Source organism: Amphibalanus amphitrite, unplaced genomic scaffold, assembly GCF_019059575.1.
Source record: "Amphibalanus amphitrite isolate SeventyFive unplaced genomic scaffold, NRLGWU_Aamphi_draft 000062F_arrow, whole genome shotgun sequence".
NCBI lineage: Eukaryota > Metazoa > Arthropoda > Thecostraca > Balanomorpha > Balanidae > Amphibalanus > Amphibalanus amphitrite.
In genome coordinates this window covers 793822-814799 of record NW_024881558.1, presented here as the reverse complement: position 1 = coordinate 814799, position 20978 = coordinate 793822, and the positions used below count along the sequence as shown (strand labels likewise).

Here is a 20978-nt window from a genome sequence, read left to right as displayed (position 1 = left end):
TCTTTTAACGTGTACAATTCAACTTTTTATGTGATTTTATAGCGGAAAACTTTAGTAATCGTTATATAATTCGCAATGATAAAGTTTCACTGAAATATTACGCGCACTTTTATATTTTTTTGCACTTTTGCATGTTGTTGAACATCTGTGCACCTGACCTGCAAAGACTAGCATAGGTATGTTAGACTTATCGCCTCACATACACTTGCAGTCTCGCACGCTGTGCGGAAATTGTTAAGCTATACCTACCATTCAACACCCTAACAATCTAATCCCAGAAAAAAAGGTGTCATCATAGCTCATACCTTGACCGCGCCAGGGCGCTGGTCTGATGGGAACATATCGTAGCGGGTAGAGGCGTTTTTAGCCTCTCTCCCCTCCCCCTAACTCGGCTCCTGGACCGCGACACGGAGTAAGCGGCATTTGAAAGGGGGTTAAAATCATGAGGAAACTTTTCTGGTCATTTTTTGTTGCGGTTATAGATCGCAAAAATCATCAAACTTAAAATGTTCCCGATTTGCCGTTCTTGAACATTTGGCTCGTAGATCGTGAACAAAAAGAGCTTGAACAATGAACATCACAGAAAAAAATCGATGGTTGCTTTAAAGCTAGTTCGGCTAGTGTATGCAGATTTAAGTTTAACCTGAGGTCAACGGTTAAAGGGACCCTCCCACCTTAGTGTGGCATATGTTGCTCGCAAAACAATATATATGTTACAGGCCGTATGAAAACTCAGTCCGTTTGCAAACGGCCTGGCCCGATTCAGGCCGTTTGAAAACGGCCTGGACAGCCCAGTCAGTATGCAAACGGACTGAAAAGTCAGGCCGTTTGAATACGGTCTGAAATTCCAGGCTGTATGCAAACCGCCTGAAATTTCAGGCCGTTTGCAAACCGACTAGGCCGTATGACAACTTTCCAGACACCAGGCCGTTTGCAAACGGTCTAGGCATTTTAAAAACAATCTGGTCTGCATAAAGTTACAGCTGGACAATGTTGAGTTTGTTGAAGCACGACCGTTTCATGACATTACATGGCACCAATGGCACCATGAAATCCTGAGGTGCATTCGGCATCCGGAAAAATATTGTCAATCGGATGTTCTCCGTCGGAAAATTATTGATGAGCGCCTATCTTCAGCATGTCTCGTTATCGCGATACCGTTCGTGATCCCCGATGATTCTCGCTAGTTCCGGAAATTCTCCCTGATTTTCCCGATGACGAATGCAGGTCTGGTCAAGACGAGATTAGCAGAACTGAGACCCGGCCCGTATAGCGCCCGGTCGACCCGCGGGCTTCCCCCGGACTTCAAAGTTTCGCCTTCCACCGCAATGGTCAAGTATTGCCGGCGTACCGTACGCCACCGGCCAGCCGCCGGCGGTCGACCGGGCGCGGTGACGACTCTTATGTGAACCAGTGGCGCGGGAACTTCTTCCAGGCTGGGGGGGGGGCTGAACCATAATAGAGATCAACCTAGGGTACCCCCAAATCTAGTTTTCTCACCGGTTTTAGGCCACTTATTTTTCAGACCTTGGTCTTTTCAACAAAAAACGCAAATATTTGCAAAAAAGTCAGGTATTCCGTCTCAGCTGAGTGAAGAAACTACCGTTTTTGCAACTTGGAATAAAGGTTTTAATCTGCCAAATGAGTTGCCGAGCCAGTGAAAGAGGTGGATTTTTCACTTACATGCTTTCTTCCTTTGTGACCCACAGGCCACAACCCCTAATTTGGGGAGGACAAGCTGCCCCAACGGTTCCTGACCTCATGAAAAGTTGTGGGGCACCGCCCCCACGGCCCCAGAGCTGTGGCAGCAAGCTTCCCCCACTGCCCCCTCCCCCGGTTCCCGCGCCTATGTATGAATCTATGAAATTATGTTGGTAGATTTCCGATTTCGATTCCTCCAGCTGGGGGGGGGGGGGCTCAAATACATTACGAGCCCCCCACCCCAGCCGAAAAGTTGGAGGTGCTCAGCCCCCGCTAGCCCCCCCCCCCCCGGTTCCCGCGCCACTGATGTGAACTCTGATGTCCATTGCGCGCTCCGGCGTTTTATGCCGCAAAATAATCGGTGAGTCTTGTAGCGATACGTTTCACCAGACATCACCAGTAGTGGCTTCACCAGGCTCCATCAACTGGATGGCCGTACACAGGCGGACTGTGAACTTGTATAATTAGAGTAATATTGTCGAAAAACGGCCGGGCCGAGCATCAGCACAGTAAGAAAATGTTCGACGTATGTACTTGGACGAGTCATTCGGCATGGAATGCGCAAACATTCACATGGATGCAACCTGATCATCGACCAGCCTGGATCCTTTAAGTTCAATTTTCAGAGGCTGTTGTACTTCGCCAGACCGTTTGAAAACTGACTAGGCCGTTTTCAAACTGTCTAGGCCGTTTCAAACTGCCTAGGCCGTTTTCATACGGCCTGATATTTCAGGCGGTTTGCAAACGGCCGGCTTTTTCAGGCCGTTTTCAAACGGCCTGACTGGGCCAGGCCGTTTGCAAACGGACTGGGTTTTCATACGGTCTGTAACATATATACCACCATGTTTAAATGATGATTTTAGTATAAGATTTAAAAATTGTTAGCTCTTCGCTGACATCACAAATTCTCAGAGGGAATTTCATATGCATTAATTAGCCTCTTGGAATCTGAAAACTGTAAGTTTGAAATTAAATATATCCGAATTCAAGCAATTCTCGATGTTGTAAGTGCCCAAATCGGTAAGTGCAAGCCAGGGACCCCAATCTGGCTATCTAAACTCAAAACTAATGTTAATGTGGGATGGTCTCTTTAAGCCTTAGAGTTAAAAGGTCAAAATTTACGCTTTAGTTGAAAAATATTGTCTGCAGTAACATTTGATGCATAGCTTGTATGACATTGATTTTAACCCTATTAGTGGCAGGGGGGTTGTTTTTATCCACCCCTCAGGTTTTTCGGGAATATCTCCGAAACCGCTGAAGCTACGATGCTGAAATTTTCTGACTTTTCCTAAAACTAAATTGGGCACATTCCCTGAAAATTTCAAGTTCATAACTTTACCAGGGGCGGCTCCAGAGCACTGGGAATTGGGGGGTCCTATTCGTGAAGCGAGTCATTTGGGCGAAGATCACGATGCTGCACCAGTTTTACGAACAGTGAATGAAAGGTATCATGTGACAACATATACAAAGTTATTGTGCATCCTCTTTTGACACGTTTTTGCTATAATAGGCGGATCCAGGCGTCCAAAAAGGGGGGTTATTTTTTACCTTCCAACATAGGCGCCCTGACACCGCCTATGCATGACCAATACAATTGTAGTCGTTCTCTCATAAGAAAATTGTAACATAACAAGACCATTGCCACCCTTTTTAGAAACAGTACCAACAAAAACCTTATTTACTATACTTTTTGTGTACCCCCAATCTCAATGATCTGTATCCGCCTATGATTTTTGAAAATGCATGTTTTTAGGATCCATGTGAATTCCTGGTTCATTCTCTATCGATCGGCAAAAGTTGCGTTAAGATTAGTTCAGAAACCTGGCCGTGATAAACAGTCTAAAATGTATCTGAAATTTGCCCGTTTTTACCCCCCTCTACCCCCCTATTTACATTTTTAATTTTATTTTTTTAGAAATGTAGATCTCGTTGAGCGAAATCGAATGCCGTTTGAATTTTGAAAATCGGCCCGTTAGATCTCGAGATATCAAAGGGGGGGGGGGGTCGTAAACAGCCCCCCCCTGCCACTAATAGGGGTAGCCAGGAGCCTGCCACTAATAGGGTTAAATGGAGTGTTAACATCGTTGATACGAGCCGAATGGCTACATAGTTTAACCATAGCCCTCGCCGGCACAGGCCATTTTGAGTCCTTCGACGGCACAAGAGGGGTGGTACGACCCCTTGGCGTTTGGCCCATGATCGAGCTAGAGCTTAGCGGAAAAAAACAAGCGTGTTGCTCGTGACGAGAGGAAGCCGATGATACCCAATTTTAAGGTCCTAGATCATCGGTTGACCTTCCAGGTCAGGTCAATGACCCAACAGGCGGGAAAATCGGGACCTGTTAGAACTTCGTAAAGTGAGGTTATCATGTTTTTCGAGTTGCTGATCACGAATTTTATGTTACAGTTTAAATTACAGATGATGTCTTCATGCATTGAGGCCAGGTAGAGTCAGGTCAGGTCAGGTCAACCAGTAGGCATCTTGACGGCTATTCATTTTAAGTGTCAACCACCACTGACAACTTCGTAACATGTTACGAAGGCACCAAAACTACTGCGTAAATGTTCAAATGGTTAATAAATTCGAAATTAGCTCCAAAACTGCCCTAGAAACATATGAAACTCGAAAAAGACAGCCATCAACAAAGTCATCAAAGGTCAATAGACAATAACCTTGACTTTACCTTCACGTGATCTTGATTTCCGCCATGATGCATTGGAGTTGGACCAGCATCATTTCACATGTCTGCACGTTTAAAACCGCACGAATACTGGATACGCCGAATTTGCGATTCCGGCCAAGGTCATAAAATTTTCAGGGTAGGTGTAAAATTGATCAATTTGAGGGTAGGTACTAGTTTGGTCGCGATTGGCCGCTTTTTGCGCGAGTTTTTTGCGAAGAACCCAGGGGATTGGTCCGTTTGACCCCCTATAAGGGCGAGGGTTAACTCAAAGAATGTTAAAATGTTATGTATGTTAAAAATTCTGCATTCGTATGCTAAAATGTTGCTATCATTTCTAGCGCTGGCATATTGGTAGGTCAAGCGATTAAAAAGGCAATGCCCTTCTCAGTGCAGCTGCACTTCATTTTATTTTTTGTTGTTTATGGTTTTCGTTTAGAAGTTCAAATGGACAAAATTCTGAAGCCAGAACCCTCATTATACAGCACTCGTTGCGCATGTCCTGAAATTTGCAGTCCGACAGGGAAATTCCGGGTTCCCGCAGGCCGCTACAGAGCTCAACAACCAAATGTTTGGCGGGTTCCGAATAGCCGGATACGGCCTAACCCCTCCCCTTAGCGCAGTGCGCACACACACTTACAACCTCATCTGGCCCGCAGGTAGCGCAGGTAGCGGTAGCGCAGGTAGGTTGATGTGGGAGAAGTAATACGAAATTTCGCCGCGCTACGCGCCTCGGTTTTCCGATATAGGTAGCGGAAACCGAGTAGCGGATAGCGTAGCGGATATCCCGGTTTTCCGGGATATCCGCTACGCCCCCCCCCCCCCCCCGTCGGTGTCCAGGTTAACCCGCGCCCTGATGGGGTCTGCCGAGCAACGCGGTCTGATGGAGGGGGGGGGGCATTTTGGCCCCCCCCCCAAGATCTCGAGAACCACGCAATATAGCGACAAGCGGCAAACGGCGCTGGATAGCCCCAACGGGGAACTACCTTGTGACCCAATTTCATTGACCTTGGTCTAACCGATGACGTCACAGGTGTCAAAGGTCGAATTTTCACCGTTTACAGGCATTTCAAGAAATGCGTTGTAAAATCGAGTAAAATGCATTTCATTGAAAATCATCGATGGGGAAATGCTCGTCAAACACATATTTTGCTATTTGAGGTCACTGATACCAGGTCAGGTCACAGCGGTCAGGTCACTGAGGGTCACAAATTAAAAATATCATGTGATTCATGTTTTGTTTTATGGTCCATTTTATATGCCAAATTCGATTATGTGGGACAGGCAGCCCTTGGGGTCAGTTGAGATTATGTTTTGGTGAACGTCAGGTCAAGGTCAGGTCAAATTAGGTCAAATTTCAAAGTTGATATTTTTGCATAAAATGGGTAACTATTCGATGCAGCTCGTCACGGGAAGTTCAATGGTAGTCTTTGTTTTGCGCTACGTGGTTTAGAATTGCTAAATATTGAGTTAAAAAATTTGACGTCATCAATTTTGAACAGTTTTTTCGCTATAACTTGGCCAAAAAAGGAGGTATCAATCTAAAATTTGGTATGTATTTCGAAGAGCGCAGGAACTATCACATATATCCCGTTTTTTTAATTCGAATTTTTTTGGGAATTTTTTGAGTTTTTCTTTTAAAAAAATCATTTTTTTTATTTTTTGGGGTTGAAAATCCAAAAAATTTTGAAAGTACGAGATAAATGTTTTATAGCGCCGTCGTTTCTCTACACAACCAAATAAAGAACTTTAGAATTGCTTGTTAACTCTAGATTTGATGAGCGTTTCAAGATGTCATGTTTTTTGCTCATTTTTACTCGAACATGACCTCAGTTTGACCTCAATAACTTTTGACCCAAGGTGACCTGTGACTTGAAATTTCGTGTGAAAGTGTCAAATTGATGCCCGGGAAGGTTCCTCAAATATTAAAGAAAAACCACAGGGGGGGCTAAAATGCCCCCCATCAGGGCGCGGGTTAATATCTTCATTTGGTATACTAAGTAATACTTATTGTTTAAAACTGTGGCTAACTCAATATCGCTCTTGAAAATACATATATAGTCTACCGCCAGCAGTCCGAGCGCAGTACGCGAAGGCCTTTTGAGGCCTTCTGCTATGCGAACGGCCACCGGGCAGCGATCGTTTTTATGTTGCGCAACCTCACTTGCCTGCGAGTATCGTTGAGCTGGACCCCACTTCTTTCTAAACGTGCCGTAAAGTTACTTGAGTGTTATATGGGTGTGTAGTGGGAGGAGGAGGGGGCAAAGGACTGAAGATTTTATAATATGCATTTGTGCCTGATGTTTTGCCTGTTTTTACCCATTCCGCTTTCTACCCCTGTTTTTATATTGTGATAATCGCCACCATAGACCTCTGTATACAGAGGTCTATGTCGCCACAGAATAGCCACGGGTGTACATATGTGGAGTGCTGGCCCAGTCAATATATGCTCTCCTAAATTTCTGTTGTCATTGTCAACTTCCGTGTAATTTATTGCCTACTCCGTTTCGGTGTTTCTCAAAACATTCTTAGAAGAAGAAAAACGCAGTTGATTGCCGTAGATTTATTGATAGACAGCACAGTTTTCAACAGCACTCATAGGCAAACACTCTTACACACACATACACATGCACACACCTACACTTAAGACACGAAAGAGTAGACATAGAACGCATAGTGACTGGACAACTTTTGGATGGATAAGCCCCATCGCAGGGGTGGGTAGTAGCTGGCATTCTGGTCAGCTGTGCTCTGTACTGTCTTCAGCCTTGTAGAACGCACTCTCGGTTGTCGAGATATCTAGTGGCAGATTCCGTAGAAGCAGCCCCCGTATCCCCCTCCAAGGCGGTTGAAACCGCCGCCAAAGGCGAGAGCACCAAGGCGGCCGAAGTTGCGGCCGTAGCCGTAGCCGCCGACACCCTGGGCCAAGCCGAAGCCGATGTTATTGAAGCCAGCGCCGATGGCCAAACCTCCGTAGGGTCGTCCGTAGGGGGAGTAGTAGTTGCTGCCGTAGTAGAAGGGCTGGCTGTAGTAGTAGCTGCTGCCATGATAGGGAAGGTAGCTGGCAGCGGCAACAGCCACCAGGGCGAAGAGGATGACCAGCTGAAACAAGAGAAAGAAATTGTGGTCAATTTCTATCATGACTAATTTGTCATGTTCTCTAATTTATTAGCCTGTATTCTGAAACTGTTTGGTCAACTTTGTGCTACATACATCAAGTTCCTTAAAAGATAGTTCAGCATCGGAACATTACATGCATGGGTGCCTGGTTCCAACGTGTATATTTTGAGCAATGGATTCATATTTTGAACAAATGTATAGTTAATGCCACATGATAAGGAATGCCTACGCACACTAGGTACTTCTAGTAAACCAGTATAACGCCTTTTGGGGCGACTAACGGAGCGAGCGAGAGGGTGAGCCTTGTGCGTGCGAAATTTCGAGGGGGTACCTCCAACTGGCTTGTGCACGGCACCCTACTAACCGGTCTCTAGCGATGTGCCAAATTTGAGCACAATCGGCCCAGCCGTTCTCGAGATCTGGAAGTGGCACACTGCACGTGTGCGCACGTGCAAAATGGGTCCCAACTGACTTGTGCACGGCACCCTACTAACTGATCCCTAACCGTGTACCAAATTTGAGCGCCATCGGTTCAGCCGTTCTCGAGATCTGGAAACGACCCCTGCACGTGCGCACGTGCAGCAGCACCCCAACTCTGGCACATAGATATGCAGTGCCTAGTGGGTGCCTACCTACATGCCAACTTTCAGCGCGATCGGCCAAGTAGTTACCGAGATATTGCAACAATTACAAAACTGACACCTCTTCGTTTTGCACGTGGCACGTGCATAAGGGGTCACCCACATGCATCGGGGATAGTCCAATACTTGGTAGAAGGAATGAAGCTACCGTACAAAAATTACCGCATGTAAATCGGCCAAGTGGTTGCTGAGATATAAGCCTCGCAAAAGCGTCCGCACGGCCGGCCGGCCGCTCATACTCAGAAATTTCCGTTAATCTAAGGAAAGACTCTGCTCGCTTCGCTCGCTCCGTAATTATTAACCTACTTCTACTAAAACTTCTGCTCACATTTATAGTAAATTGGCGGAAAAGTAGAGGAAACCAAAATGTAAGCGCAATATCATTTTATCCTGTCTGGTGACATACGAGGGGGTACCCAAAAGTAACGGGAATCGTTCTCTGTAGGCCACTAGCCAGTTGTAGCTCGGCATTGCCCTGCTAGGGGCAAACTAGTCTGGCCCTTGGGACTTAGTCTGCACCGTGAGGTGACGAAATAAAGAGGCGCGGCCGCGTGGCGCACGTATTTATTAAAGGGACCTCCCACCTTCAAAAAAGTTAATGAATTGGCACGAAAGTGATGTCGCTCGGTTCAGAAAGAGCGAAAACGAATATCTACCAAATTTCATCGAAAAATATTCACCGGTTTTCAAGATATTAGACTTTTACTTTTGTTTACTTTTTGGGATCTCCGCTGTTCCTAGCGACTTTATTTGAAAGTGCGGCATTTGTTGCGCGCAAAGCAACATATACCACCGCGTGCTACCAAACGTTTTAGTAAAAGATTTAAAAATCGTTAGATCTCCGCTGACGTCACAAATTCTAAGGGGGCATACCAATGCACTAGCCCCTTAGAATCCGAAAACTGCAAGTTTGAAATTCCATATCTCAGAATTAAAGCATTTGTCGATGTTGTGAGTGCCCAAACCGGTATTTGCAGGCCATGGCCACCAATTTGGCTATCTCAACTCAAAACTAATGTTAAGGTGGGAGTGTCCCTGGGACACTCCCATGTCCATGGTGGGAGTCCATGGTGGGAGCACTCCCGCCCGATCCGTCGTTTTTTATGCATAGCGGAACTGAGCAACAACGCGCATCTGTGAAATTTTGTTTCCTGCTGGGGAAGTCCGCGACTGAAACGGTTCCAATGCTTCAAGCAGCATACAAATATGCTGCCGTGAGCAAGACGCGGGTTTATGAATGATTTTCACACTTCAAAAGTGGTCAAATGTTATCCCAAAAGCGCCCCAAAAAAGCTTGCCAAGTGAAGTCAAATGTCAAAACAATGTTGATTTGTTTTTTCGATGCAAAGGGAAGTGTGCAAAAGGAAATTGTTCCTCCCTGGTCAAACTGCCAATAAGACGTTTTACTTGGACGTTCTGCGGCGTGTGTGAAACACGGTGAGACGAAAACTCCCCGACAGGTGGCAAAGCGGGGAGTGGTGATTTCATCGCGACAGTGTGCCAGCGCACACCGCCTTGAGTGTCAGACAATTTTGGACAAAAAATGCATGACCCCACGGATCCACCCTCCCTATTCACCGGATTTGGCACCCTGTGACCTTTTCCTGGTCCCCAGAATGAAAAAGACCTCAAGGGAAACCATTTCGCCGACTTTGATCAGGTAAAAACAAAAACGACGATGGCTCTGCAAGGCCTCACCTTGCAAGAGTTCCAGAGCTGCTTTGAGAGCTGGAAAACGCGTCTGCATAGGTGCATTGTCTCGCACGGAGAGTACTTTAAGAATGACATGAGTGACGATGTGTAGGGATCAGTGAATAAACAGATATGAAACAATTCCCGGTTCTTTTGGGTACCCCCTCGTATATTTTACGAGGAAAGGTCAAAAGGTAGTAAAACTGTTTATACCTATGTTCCTCGCACAAGCGCTCATCAGCAATAAAGAAAATTGCGAACCAACTTTTAGGTAGACAATGAAGATTCATGCTAACACAAACTGATATACCGATGCGGTCGATGTCTGCGGCGGGTACAGTGTAGTGGTGTCAATCGGAACTTGAATCTTCGGAATTCCGATTTTGTCCAATGTCCAATTCGGAATTCGGTTGGACAATGGCAGCAGGCTTTGGACAACTTTGGACAATCGCTTGCTACACCTCAATATTTTTAAAAAGTAGTCGTGTTTAACATTGATTGGCTGTTAGAAAGTTCAGCTTTCGATATGATTAACACTTTTGAGCTTGTAACGGTACATGAAAAGCAAATTAAATAACAGTGTTGAGTGTAAACTATTGCGTAGGTGTCGGACATCTTTGGACAAATGGCTGGCTTGGACATTTTTGGACGGACAATCGACGCAAGCATTGGACATTGGACGGACTTTGGACATACGCTTTCTGAAATTGACACCACTAGTACAGTGACAACCATGGCAAACACAGACGGGAATATTTGACAGGCGGTGCTGTAACTCCAGGTGGACCTCAGTAGACTCACCTTCATGGCTTGGCAAGTGGAGGCCTGGAGCTGCGCTGGATGCAGGCGGTAATAGCGGAATGAATAGTGGGGGCCGCGGTGTCGATTTATACCCACTCTGACAGCCACGCCCATGGAGATAAGCAATCGAGGGCGCCGGAAACCAAATAGTTAAATCTTCACGTGGCTGGATAATTATTGTGACTCGGGGATCTGCGACAAGACCCCTGATCCGGATACCTCGCAGCTCGACCGCTTTACGGTCAGCTCCTCGGTGTTGCTGGGATCATATTGCAGAGCGGCGCCGTGCCGACAGTACCTACCGTCAGTGTCGTGAGACTGGTGGTTGTGGGTTTGTCAGTCAGTTTGGTATGGTGAAGCAGCACTTCTGTGCCGATCTTCATCCATCCATCAGCGTTCAACGTGCGATGGTCGCGGAAATGTGAGTGCAGATTGCACTCACATTGTACTTGGAGTGGCGGGAAGTGGCTCTTTCCGCCGGGCAAACGCAAATATATTGACAGTAGCCGTTTTCACGGCGGGCTATCTGGCGAATGCAGTTAATTTGATCCAATGTGCACCAAATTCTGTAGATATCTAGCGGTAGATATCTTCACATCATGATTTTTTTTTTAAGTGTTTTAATCGAAAATGATGTCTGATAATCTTATAAATGAGGTATATAAGCATCTGTGCAACTGAAACTGATTGCTTTTAAGAAACACACTGAACCTGATGTGACCAAATCTACACCAAATCTGCACCTACTCTACACTAAATATGTATCAGATGGCCGTCGTAAAAACGGCTGGTGTCATCCTATGGTGAAGAGTAGCTGCATGCTGTTCCGGGCGTCATCTTGGAATATATACCGTTTCGGGCGTTATTCTACCCAAGGTGATGATAGTCCCGTTTTCTGCCAACTCAAACAGACTAAGTTTGAAACCCGACTTAAGATTGCGCGTACGAAGAAAGACATAGTAGTGAAGGTTTTTTTTAAATGATAAGTTTTGCGTGGCGATGCGATTAGATTTGAAGGGCCGTAGCCAGTGCAGTTCATCGCTTTGCCACAACGTTTGTCTAGTAGTCTGTATAGGTGAAAAAAATGCTTTGTTTGAGTAAATGCATTTGAGCCCAGATCCACGAGTCAGTTCAAGCTCGCGAATTGATTTTCGCCCTGCATGTTTCATTTAAATACAACTGACTGATGGATCGAAAATGCAACTTCAAGTGTGAGACACGGTGACGATACTGACGATGTTCCCCGTTGCAAATCGGCAGTGTGCAGGCCCAATTTACAGTGGAGCGGACAGTGCTTGCACACGCTGCTGCCATGGGCGACAGGCACCGGATGCTCGCGAGCCTGGACGCGTTAAATCGGGCCCATAAGACCCAGACAGCAGGATTCCCCAATGTCTCTGGTCCACCTGTCCTAGTTCGTTGCTTGCACGTCGGTGTCCTGACAGTCCCCCAGTCCTGACCATCGCCCGCACTCGGTGCTGATCGGTGATCGAGGTACTCAGGTGTCCCGACCATCGCCGTGTGCTCTACGTAAATACATGAACTCGAGACAGTGCTCGTCACACTCAGGGGCGTGCCGGCGACTCTGAATGGGAACATGGGAACGGTAACAGTCAGCTTCCTTGCGGGATCCTTGTGCATGGAACATCGTGACTTACTACGCCACGCTAGCGCATGTGAGGTGGTCTTAGCAAGGTCGTTCCATGATTTCGACGATTGCTGTGTCTGAACGTAAAAAAACGTATGTGTATTTTGCCTTTCTCTAGCAATAAATGATGCTCTGAGTTATATGAGGAAGGCACCCACTAGGCAATGCATATCCATGCGCTACAGGGGTGTACTGCTCCACGTGCGCACATGCAGGGGTCGATTTCAGATCTCGAGAAAGGCTGAGGCGATTGCGCTGAAATTTGATACGTGGTTAAGGACCGGTTAGTAGGGTGCCGTGCAAAAGTTGGGACCGATTTTACACTTGCGCACGTGCAGGATGCCGCTTCCACATCTCGAGAACGACTAGGCCGATTGCGCTCAAATTCGGCACATCGCTAGACACCGGTTAGTAGGGTGCCGTGCACAAGTTAGTTGGAGGTACCCCTCGCAATTTCGCACGTGTAAGGCCCATCCTCTCGCTCGCTCCGTTGCTGGTCGCCCAAAAAGGCGTTTTACTGGTGTAAGTATTGTGGGTAATGGTATGTAGTACAATACAGTCTAAAACAATCGACGGACTGACTATAAAACGCTCTCCGATCCTAGGAAAACCCCCCACTTCTAGAGGGTGTAGCTTTTAGGGCATGAAATACACCTAGATGCCATTGCGTGTTATGAAAGCGGACGCTGGTGTCATTTTCCCTATAATTGACAACCTTTTCCATGTTTCCGTGCTTCACAAAGCAATTTTTGGCGCGTGTGATTGCTGTAGATGTATTGATAGACGGCACAGTCAACAGCACTCAGAGGCACACACTCTTCATGCACACACACCACACGCACAACCCCCCCCCCCCCCCCCCCACACACACACATTAAAGACACGAAAGACATAAAACATATAGTGACTGGACAACTTTTGGATGGATAAGCCCCATCGCAGGGGTGGGTAGAAGCTGGCATGCTGGTCAGCTGTGCTCTGCACTGTCTTCAGTCTTGTAGAACGCGCTCTCGGTTGCCGAGATATCTAGTGGCAGATTCCGTAGAAGCAGCCCCCGTATCCCCCTCCAAGGCGGTTGAAACCGCCGCCAAAGGCGAGAGCGCCGAGGCGGCCGAAGTTACGGCCGTAGCCGTAGCCGCCGACACCCTGGGCCAAGCCGAAGCCGATGTTATTGAAGCCAGCGCCGATGGCCAAACCTCCGTAGGGTCGTCCATAGGGGGAGTAGTAGTTGCTGCCGTAGTAGTAGGGCTGCCTGTAGTAGTAGCTGCTGCCATGATAGGGAAGGTAGCTGGCAGCGGCAACAGCCACCAGGGCGAAGAGGATGACCAGCTGAAACAAGAGAAAGAAACTGTGGTCAATTTCTATCATGACTACTTTGTCATGCTCTCTAATTTATTAGCCTGTATTCTTAAACTTTTTGGTCAACTTTGTTACTACATACATCGAGTTCCTTAAAAGATGGTTCAGTATCTGAACATTACATGCATGCGTGTCTTTCCAATGTCTAGAATGTTTTGAGCAATGGATTCATATTTTGAACAAATGTATAGTTAATGCTACATGAGTAGGAATGCCTACGCACACTACTTCTAGTAAATTACCTACTTCTACTAAAACTTCTGCTCACACTTATTACGAGCGAGCGAGCGCAGCGAGCGAAGCGAAGTCTTTTCAATATAACGGGAAAATCTCAGTATGAGCGGCCCGGCCCGGCCTGTAACGCTTTTGAGAGGCTTATATCTCAGCAACCGCTGGACCGATTGGTCTGTGGTCTTTTTTGCTGGGTAGCCCCATCCCTTTTACCCCGTAATTGACTACTTTTGACACACCTCAGTGACTGTCGTGGCACGTGCCACGTGAAAAGTCAAGGGTGTTCAAGCAGTTCTACAAAAATAGTGATTTTGAGAGGCCCATATCTCAGCAGCGGCTTGGGCGATTGTCTTGCGGTAATTTTTATAGGGTGGCTGCATCCCTTCTACCAAAGGTCGGATACTCTTGATCTATGTGAGTGACCCCCACTGCACGTGCAAAATGCAAAAAGAAGAGGTGCCAAATTTGTTCCCATTTCAGTAACTCGGTAATTACTGGGGCGATTTCGCTGAAACTTGGCATACAGGTAGGCAACCACCAGGCAATGCATTCCCATGTGTTGCGGTTAGGGTGCTACTGCACGTGCGCACGTGCAGGGGGCGTTTCCAGATCTCGAGAACGGCTGGGCCGATTGCGCTCAAATTTGGTACACGGCTGGGGACCGGTTAGTAGGGTGCCGTGCAGAAGTCAGTTTGGACCCCGTGCACGTGCAGAATGCCGCTTCCAGATCTCAGGAACGGCTGGACCGATTGCGTTCAAATTTGGCACACCGCTAGCGACCGGTTAGAAGGGTGCTTTGCACAAGCCCGTTGGAAGTACCCTCTCGCCCTTCCGCACGTGCAGTGCTCACTATCTCGCTCGCTCGTTCTTCGCCCAAAAGGCGTTTTACTGGTAGAGTAAATATGCGGTAAAGTACAGGAAACCAAAATGTAAGCGCGATATCATTATATCCTGTCTGGTGGTATACATTTTGCGAAGAAAGGTCATATGGTACTTAAACTGTTTACACCTATGTTCTTCGCACAAGCGCTCAACAGCAATAAAGAAAATTGCGAACCAACTTTTAGGTAGACAATGAAGATTCATGCTAACACAAACTGATATACGGCCGATTATCGGAGGGCGGTCGATGTCTACGGCGGGTACAGTGACAACTGGCAAATACAGACGGGAAGATTTGACAGGCGGTGCTGTAACTCCAGGTGGACCTCAGTAGACTCACCTTCATGGCTTGGCAAGTGGAGGCCTGGAGCTGCGCTGGATGCAGGCGGTAATAGCGGAATGAATAGTGGGGCCCGCGGTGTCGATTTATACCCACTCTGACAGCCACGCCCATGGAGATAAGCAATCGAGGGCGCCGGAAACCAAATAGTTAAATCTTCACGTGGCTGGATAATTAGTGTGACTCGGGGATCTGAGACAAGACCCCTGATCCGGATACCTCGCAGCTCGACCGCTTTACGGTCAGCTCCTCAGTGTTGCTGGGATCATATTGCAGAGCGGCGTCGTGCCGACAGTACCTACCGTCAGTGAGACTGGTGGTTGTGGGTTTGTCAGTCAGTTTGGTATGGTGAAGCAGCACGTCTGTGCCGATCTTCATCCATCCATCAGCGTTCGACGTGCGATGGCCGCGGAAAGCTGCAGCTAGTAATGCATGACTGCAAACACCGACGCTCGGTAAACATGAAGATATCGACAGCGTACTCGTACATGTATATGTATTTACGACCATAAACCATCCACACGTGATGTGACAATTACCTACGGCTCATCCTCTTTGGGGAGAGGTGGTTGGAGGTTGTTCCTGCGTCATCTTTGTAATAGATATTGTGTGAAGCGATGTTAAATTCAAGGTGCCGTAAACAGGGGTGACTTTGCCATGCTGGGTGACTTTGCCATGCTTTTCAAAAAATGGCTGTATTTGAGTTTCAAGAAACGTATTTTGCGTTTTTGCCTTTTATTGCAATAAACAATAGCCTTAGTTCTGAAAGTAAAGACAAAGAGAAAAGACAAAGGGTCGTGTCATGCTGGTAAGTTATAACAAAGTAACAGTGATTTGCAATATCCTTTATTGCCTCAGGAGCTTTTATGCCGCCCAATAATGAAAGGCTCAGATCACACTGTCCTTGAAGCAAAATGCCTGGCGCAGCGCATTTTTTGGTATAGGGCCGGGGTAAGGTCTTAACAAAAAATGGAACCGACTACCAGTCAACCGAGTTATAAAGAAACTAGAACCAGGCGGGCTTAAGCACGCGGAAGAATAGAAGGAAGAAGCTCTGCTCTGTAGAATCTGTGGACGTTAAGATCTCTAAGTGACCATGACAGTGCAGAAGCGAGATGCAGCAAGTAGTTTAATCCCAGAAAAAGTGTTTGAGAACCCACCTCAAAATGGCTATTCACTGATCGGTGGTAGCCAAAACTCTCTATAGGACTGTCGCAGATACTGCGAAAGAAGCTTCCTATAATCACCATTAGACGAAGCACCTTGTAGCGGAAACACTGCCTTAATTTCTAAGGAAGAGCAATGCAGTCCATGGTGCATATAGATAAACACTTCAGAGAAGTCATTTATAGTTTACTTTTTTACTTACGATAAAATACATGAAGTACACATTATCATATTGTCAACCCTCGTCAGCCGAGGGGGAACTCGTGCCGCACCCACACCTATAACCGTTGTTTTTTTTTGTGATAGATCAGAACACGCAAGAGATAGCTGAAACTTGTCACACTGACCTGACCGCTGCTTCAAGCAGGATTTTGTGTGACCAACCGTATTTTCAGGTCAGGTCAGATTACTGTCCTATACATAAGTGAACCTCTGCATGGTCCTAGAATGTCGCAATTTTGCAATACCCTCAGTGTTAGAGGAGTCTTCACAAGGAGATGAAACTTATACGACCTATATCCTCCAGAGGCCTCACAGCTTGTCTATCTCAGAATTTTACTTAAGGTCACCTGGGGTGAGGTGGGTGACGTGACCTCGCCATTATAAGTCAATGGAGAAAAAAATATTTAGAAGCCAGGAATGAGCTAAAACTACCTCAATCACATGAATGATGAAATCGTGAGTTTATGCTCTCCTTGCAAGGTTTGATGTTTCCTTTTTGCATGGTACCTATACCTCGTATGACGAGGTCATAGGAGTTTTTCGTCAGTAACTCCCGATCAAATTGAGCTAGCGAATCGCGAAAGCCGAAAGCCACCAATGGACTGGGGAGAAAACCTGCTGAAGCCAATGATGTGTAGTATGGCTCCCTTCGACCAACTTCGTCACCTGAGTGGCTCTGACGTAACATTGACCTGAGATCAGCACATTAACCCTCGCCGGCACAGGGGGGGGGGGGGTTGATGCAACCCCCCCTAAGGTTTTTCGCAAATAACTCGCGTAAAAAGCGGCCGATCGCGACGAAACTTGCAGTACCCTCGCATTGATCAATTTTACACCTACCCTGAAAATTTCATGACCCTGACCCCAATGACCTTTGACCTGTGACCTCTTTTCTGTGGCCATGTTTGGCCGAAATCGCGGTTCGGCGCATGTCGGCTCGCATTAGCCGCGCGTTTGCAAGCTTTTCGTGGTTTCAAACGTTCAAACATGTGATTTGGTGTTGCTCCCATGCATTAGGGTGGGTGTCAAGGTCACCTGAAGGTCAGGTCAGGTCATTGACCTTTGGTGACCTCGGGTGACCTCAGTTCACTTTTTCGAGTTTTACATGTTTCTAGGCTAGTTTTTGGAGCTGAATTCGAATTTAGCAACCATTTGAACATTTACGAAGTAGTTTTGGTGCCTTCGTAACATGTTACGAAGCTGTCCGAGGCGGTTGGCACGTATTACGAATACCCGTCACAACCCCTACCGGTTGACCTGACCTGACCCGACCCGACCTGGTCTAAATGCTTAAATACATCATCTCTGATCAAAACTAACACGATATTCGTGATCAGCACCCCGGAAAACCACATAGCAGCCACACTTTACGACTTTCTAACAGGTCCCGATTTTCCCGGTTTTCGGGTCATTGACCTGACCTGGAAGGTCACCCGATGACCTAGGACCTTAAACTTGGGTATCATCGGCTTCCTGTCGTGACGGGCAACACGCTCGTTTTTTCCGCGAAGCTCTAGCTCGATCAGGGGCCAAACGCGAGGGGGGTCGTACCAACCCCCCCCCCCCCCTTGTGCCGTCGAAGGACTCAAAATGGCCTGTGCCGGCGAGGGTTAAATTGTCCTCACCCAAACAAAAGCATGTCATTCGACACGCCTGATCATGATGAACATGGAACACGATGGTGACCAAATCTTGTCTTCATGACCATTTTTGTCGACGTTGTTTACCAAAATTTGAACCCGTACCTTGGAGCACTTGACCTGACCTTACAAGACACCGGTTGACCTGAGACCTTAAAATTGGATACGGGTCGCTGCGTTTCGTCACAGCGCACAGGCTCGTTTTATCCGCGAAACTCTAGCTCAATTAGGGGCGAAACGGCGGGAGAGGGTCGTCCGTCGTAGCCTCCCTCAGCTCCCTCTTTCTCGGCCGAAACGTATGTAGGACACCTATGAGTCTGGCGAGCATTAAAGCTGTTGAAACATTCAATGAAATAGTTATGGCTCCTCGTAAAGACAACTCTACAAGTTCAAGGATGACTTGATCAAGTATTTAGTTGTTTCTGTTGAGCATCCGACTTTCTGAACTTCTTTTTGACCTCTACACGTTCCCATATTGTTCGCTTGTTGTCAACAATCAACATTTATCCGCCTCTGATGCATGGTATTCGGGCTATGATAGATAGTAACTAGTTTAACCACCATGATGTTTCAGCCGAGTGTTTATTACCAGAAATAAGCACAAATAGACACGCACGTATTCACAATAGCAAGTATTATCACACAAAGGCAGAGAGTCTGACATGGCCATAGTAATGACCGTTGTCAGAACACTAAGCGACAAAAGAGCACGAACACAAAGTCAAAGATGCATGCCGATCAATCTTGCAACGTTGTCTGACGTGATCATGTTTCCAACAGAAGTTCATTAGCAGATGCCATAAAAGCAGTTGCCGTATCCCGATCCAAGTCCGAAGCCACGGCTGAATGCACCGACACGTCCTAGGCCGAAGTTGTTGAAGATTCCAGCGCCACCGTAACCTCGGCCATAGCCGAGACCAAAGCCGAGTCCGTTGCCGATGCCTCCAAGTCCGAAGTTGTTGAAGCGACCGCCGAAGGCGCCGAAGTTATTGAAGCCGAAGTTTCCCTGGAAGCCCCGTCCGTAGGGGGAGTAGTAGTTGTCATAGTAGTAGGGCTGGCTGTAGTAGTTGTCATAGTAGTAGGGCCGGCTGTAGTAGTTGTCATAGTAGTAGGGCCGGCTGTAGTAGTAGTTGCTGCCGTGGTAGGGAAGGTAGCTGGCAGCGGCAACAGCCACCAGGGCGAAGAGGATGACCAGCTGAAAAAAGAAATATTACTTCGTTAGCTTAATATTCTTTTACAACTAGTCAAAATCATAAAGTGCTCAACTGATGCGTATTTCGTTGGATTTTGCCAATGACTTAATCGAAAACTTTACCACAATTCTGCTGCCGAACGGATTCAGTAGTTATGTAACACGTCGTCGATTACACTGTAGCTCGGTCCCAAGGGCTGTCAGAGAATCGGACGATGCTTGCGTGTCCACTTTTCGTGCACTGCCTAGGCGTCATGTTAAAAGTCGGGTCAGATTTGTTCTTTTCTTTTAGAGGCTTGGTTCTCCATTGGAGATCGTAACTACAATATAGGGCCTTGCTATAGCCTCCGATGGTCAGTGATTGTGGTAAAGCGTCTTTGGTAAAAAACAGCATTTTTATATGGCTTGCGACATAGCAAGGGTAATTCAAACCAAGATGTGTAATGCATAAACTGTGGGTGCAATCATTGTATAGCATACTAGAAGTTTTACTTAACGAAGTGATACGTCTTGAAATGTTAAATCCTTACAGCTTTTCGTGGTTTGTTCTAGCATACGTTGTAAGATATTATTTTCGTGATTGGTACTTACATAAGTCACACAGGGTCGCTTTTATAGGAGAAATACAACGATAAGAATACAAGGAAATGCAGGTGAAGTGTTTGCGTCAATTCATTTGATTTTTTGATGGCCTAGTGACCCGTGATCTTCTGAAAAGTTACATAGCTATTGCCTTAGTTCATAGCAACGGTACGTTTAATCAATACGGCTGCATTTTTACGAAACATTTGCGCACGTGAGTTTTTGAACCAGCGTTTACAACTGTCCTGCAATGAGTGTTAGGCTCACCTTCATGTCGGTAAGGATCGGTGTGTCGCGAGAGGACGTTGAGCTGCCGTCGAGATTGCAGTTAAACTGCAGGGTCAGCGGGCCCGTTTTATACAGCCGGGGTGTGCACGCCCCTTTGTGACGTCATCCAAAGGAGCTGCTGCTTCTGCACGGTGGTCACGCATTTCTCAGCGTAAGCTCTCGGAATGAAGGAAAATGTGACCGGAGGATTGTGTTTGGGCCGGTGTGCACTTGTTTCGACTGGTTTTATGTCGTATGCCGTATTTTAACGTCCATCTTTCTTCTAGAAGGCGCAAGCGTTATGTTTGATGCAAAACGTCAAAAGCAAGTAAATAATGGTTTATGTTTTGGTAATTAGTGAAAAGTCGGAAGGATAATTGAGAGCACCGATTTTTATCGAGTAGTGGCTATAAGTGAGTCAATACTTTTATCAGAGACAGGGCTGTGAAAACCCTGTGTTAATAGTTTTTTTCCCATGGATAGTGATTAGTGGGTTTATGGAAAAACAGGGTTCTGTGTGTTTGTCCCGGGTTTCGGGGTTTTTGCCAAATTTCAGGAAAGACAAGGGTTCATAGTTTGCTATTACTCGGAAGGGTACTTGGTGACATTTACTTACGGTAAATATTCAGGGTAAATGGCTAATTTCATTGTCTTATGGTTTCAAGAGCCACTTATAAACCGAAAGGCGGATTGCGCAGAATCTGTTAATCCCGGAACCGCCTGGGCTATTCCCCTACCCGCGATAGCCTAAGTGGTCGAATCCGGTTCCGTAGCTCAGTCGGCAGAGCGACGGACTCCGCGTGGTGAGAGCAC

The 20978-nt window shown here is 46.7% G+C and overlaps 2 protein-coding genes across 2 annotated transcripts; both read right to left on the bottom strand.

Annotated features, from left to right (window-relative positions):
* Window positions 1-6929: 6929 nt before the first annotated feature.
* LOC122378614 (keratin-associated protein 19-2-like) lies at window positions 6930-10724 on the bottom strand. Its single transcript, XM_043359856.1, has 2 exons — window positions 10636-10724; window positions 6930-7483 (listed from the first exon to the last, which is right to left on the bottom strand). Exons 1-2 carry the CDS (start codon window positions 10639-10641, stop codon window positions 7181-7183), a joined length of 309 nt encoding a protein of 102 aa, XP_043215791.1. The 5' UTR covers window positions 10642-10724; the 3' UTR covers window positions 6930-7180.
* Window positions 10725-18698: 7974 nt separating this feature from the next.
* LOC122378612 (keratin-associated protein 6-1-like) lies at window positions 18699-20222 on the bottom strand. The gene is made up of 2 exons (XM_043359855.1): window positions 20166-20222; window positions 18699-19319 (listed from the first exon to the last, which is right to left on the bottom strand). Exons 1-2 carry the CDS (start codon window positions 20169-20171, stop codon window positions 18912-18914), a joined length of 414 nt encoding a protein of 137 aa, XP_043215790.1. The 5' UTR covers window positions 20172-20222; the 3' UTR covers window positions 18699-18911.
* Between the last annotated feature and the right edge of the window lie 756 nt (window positions 20223-20978).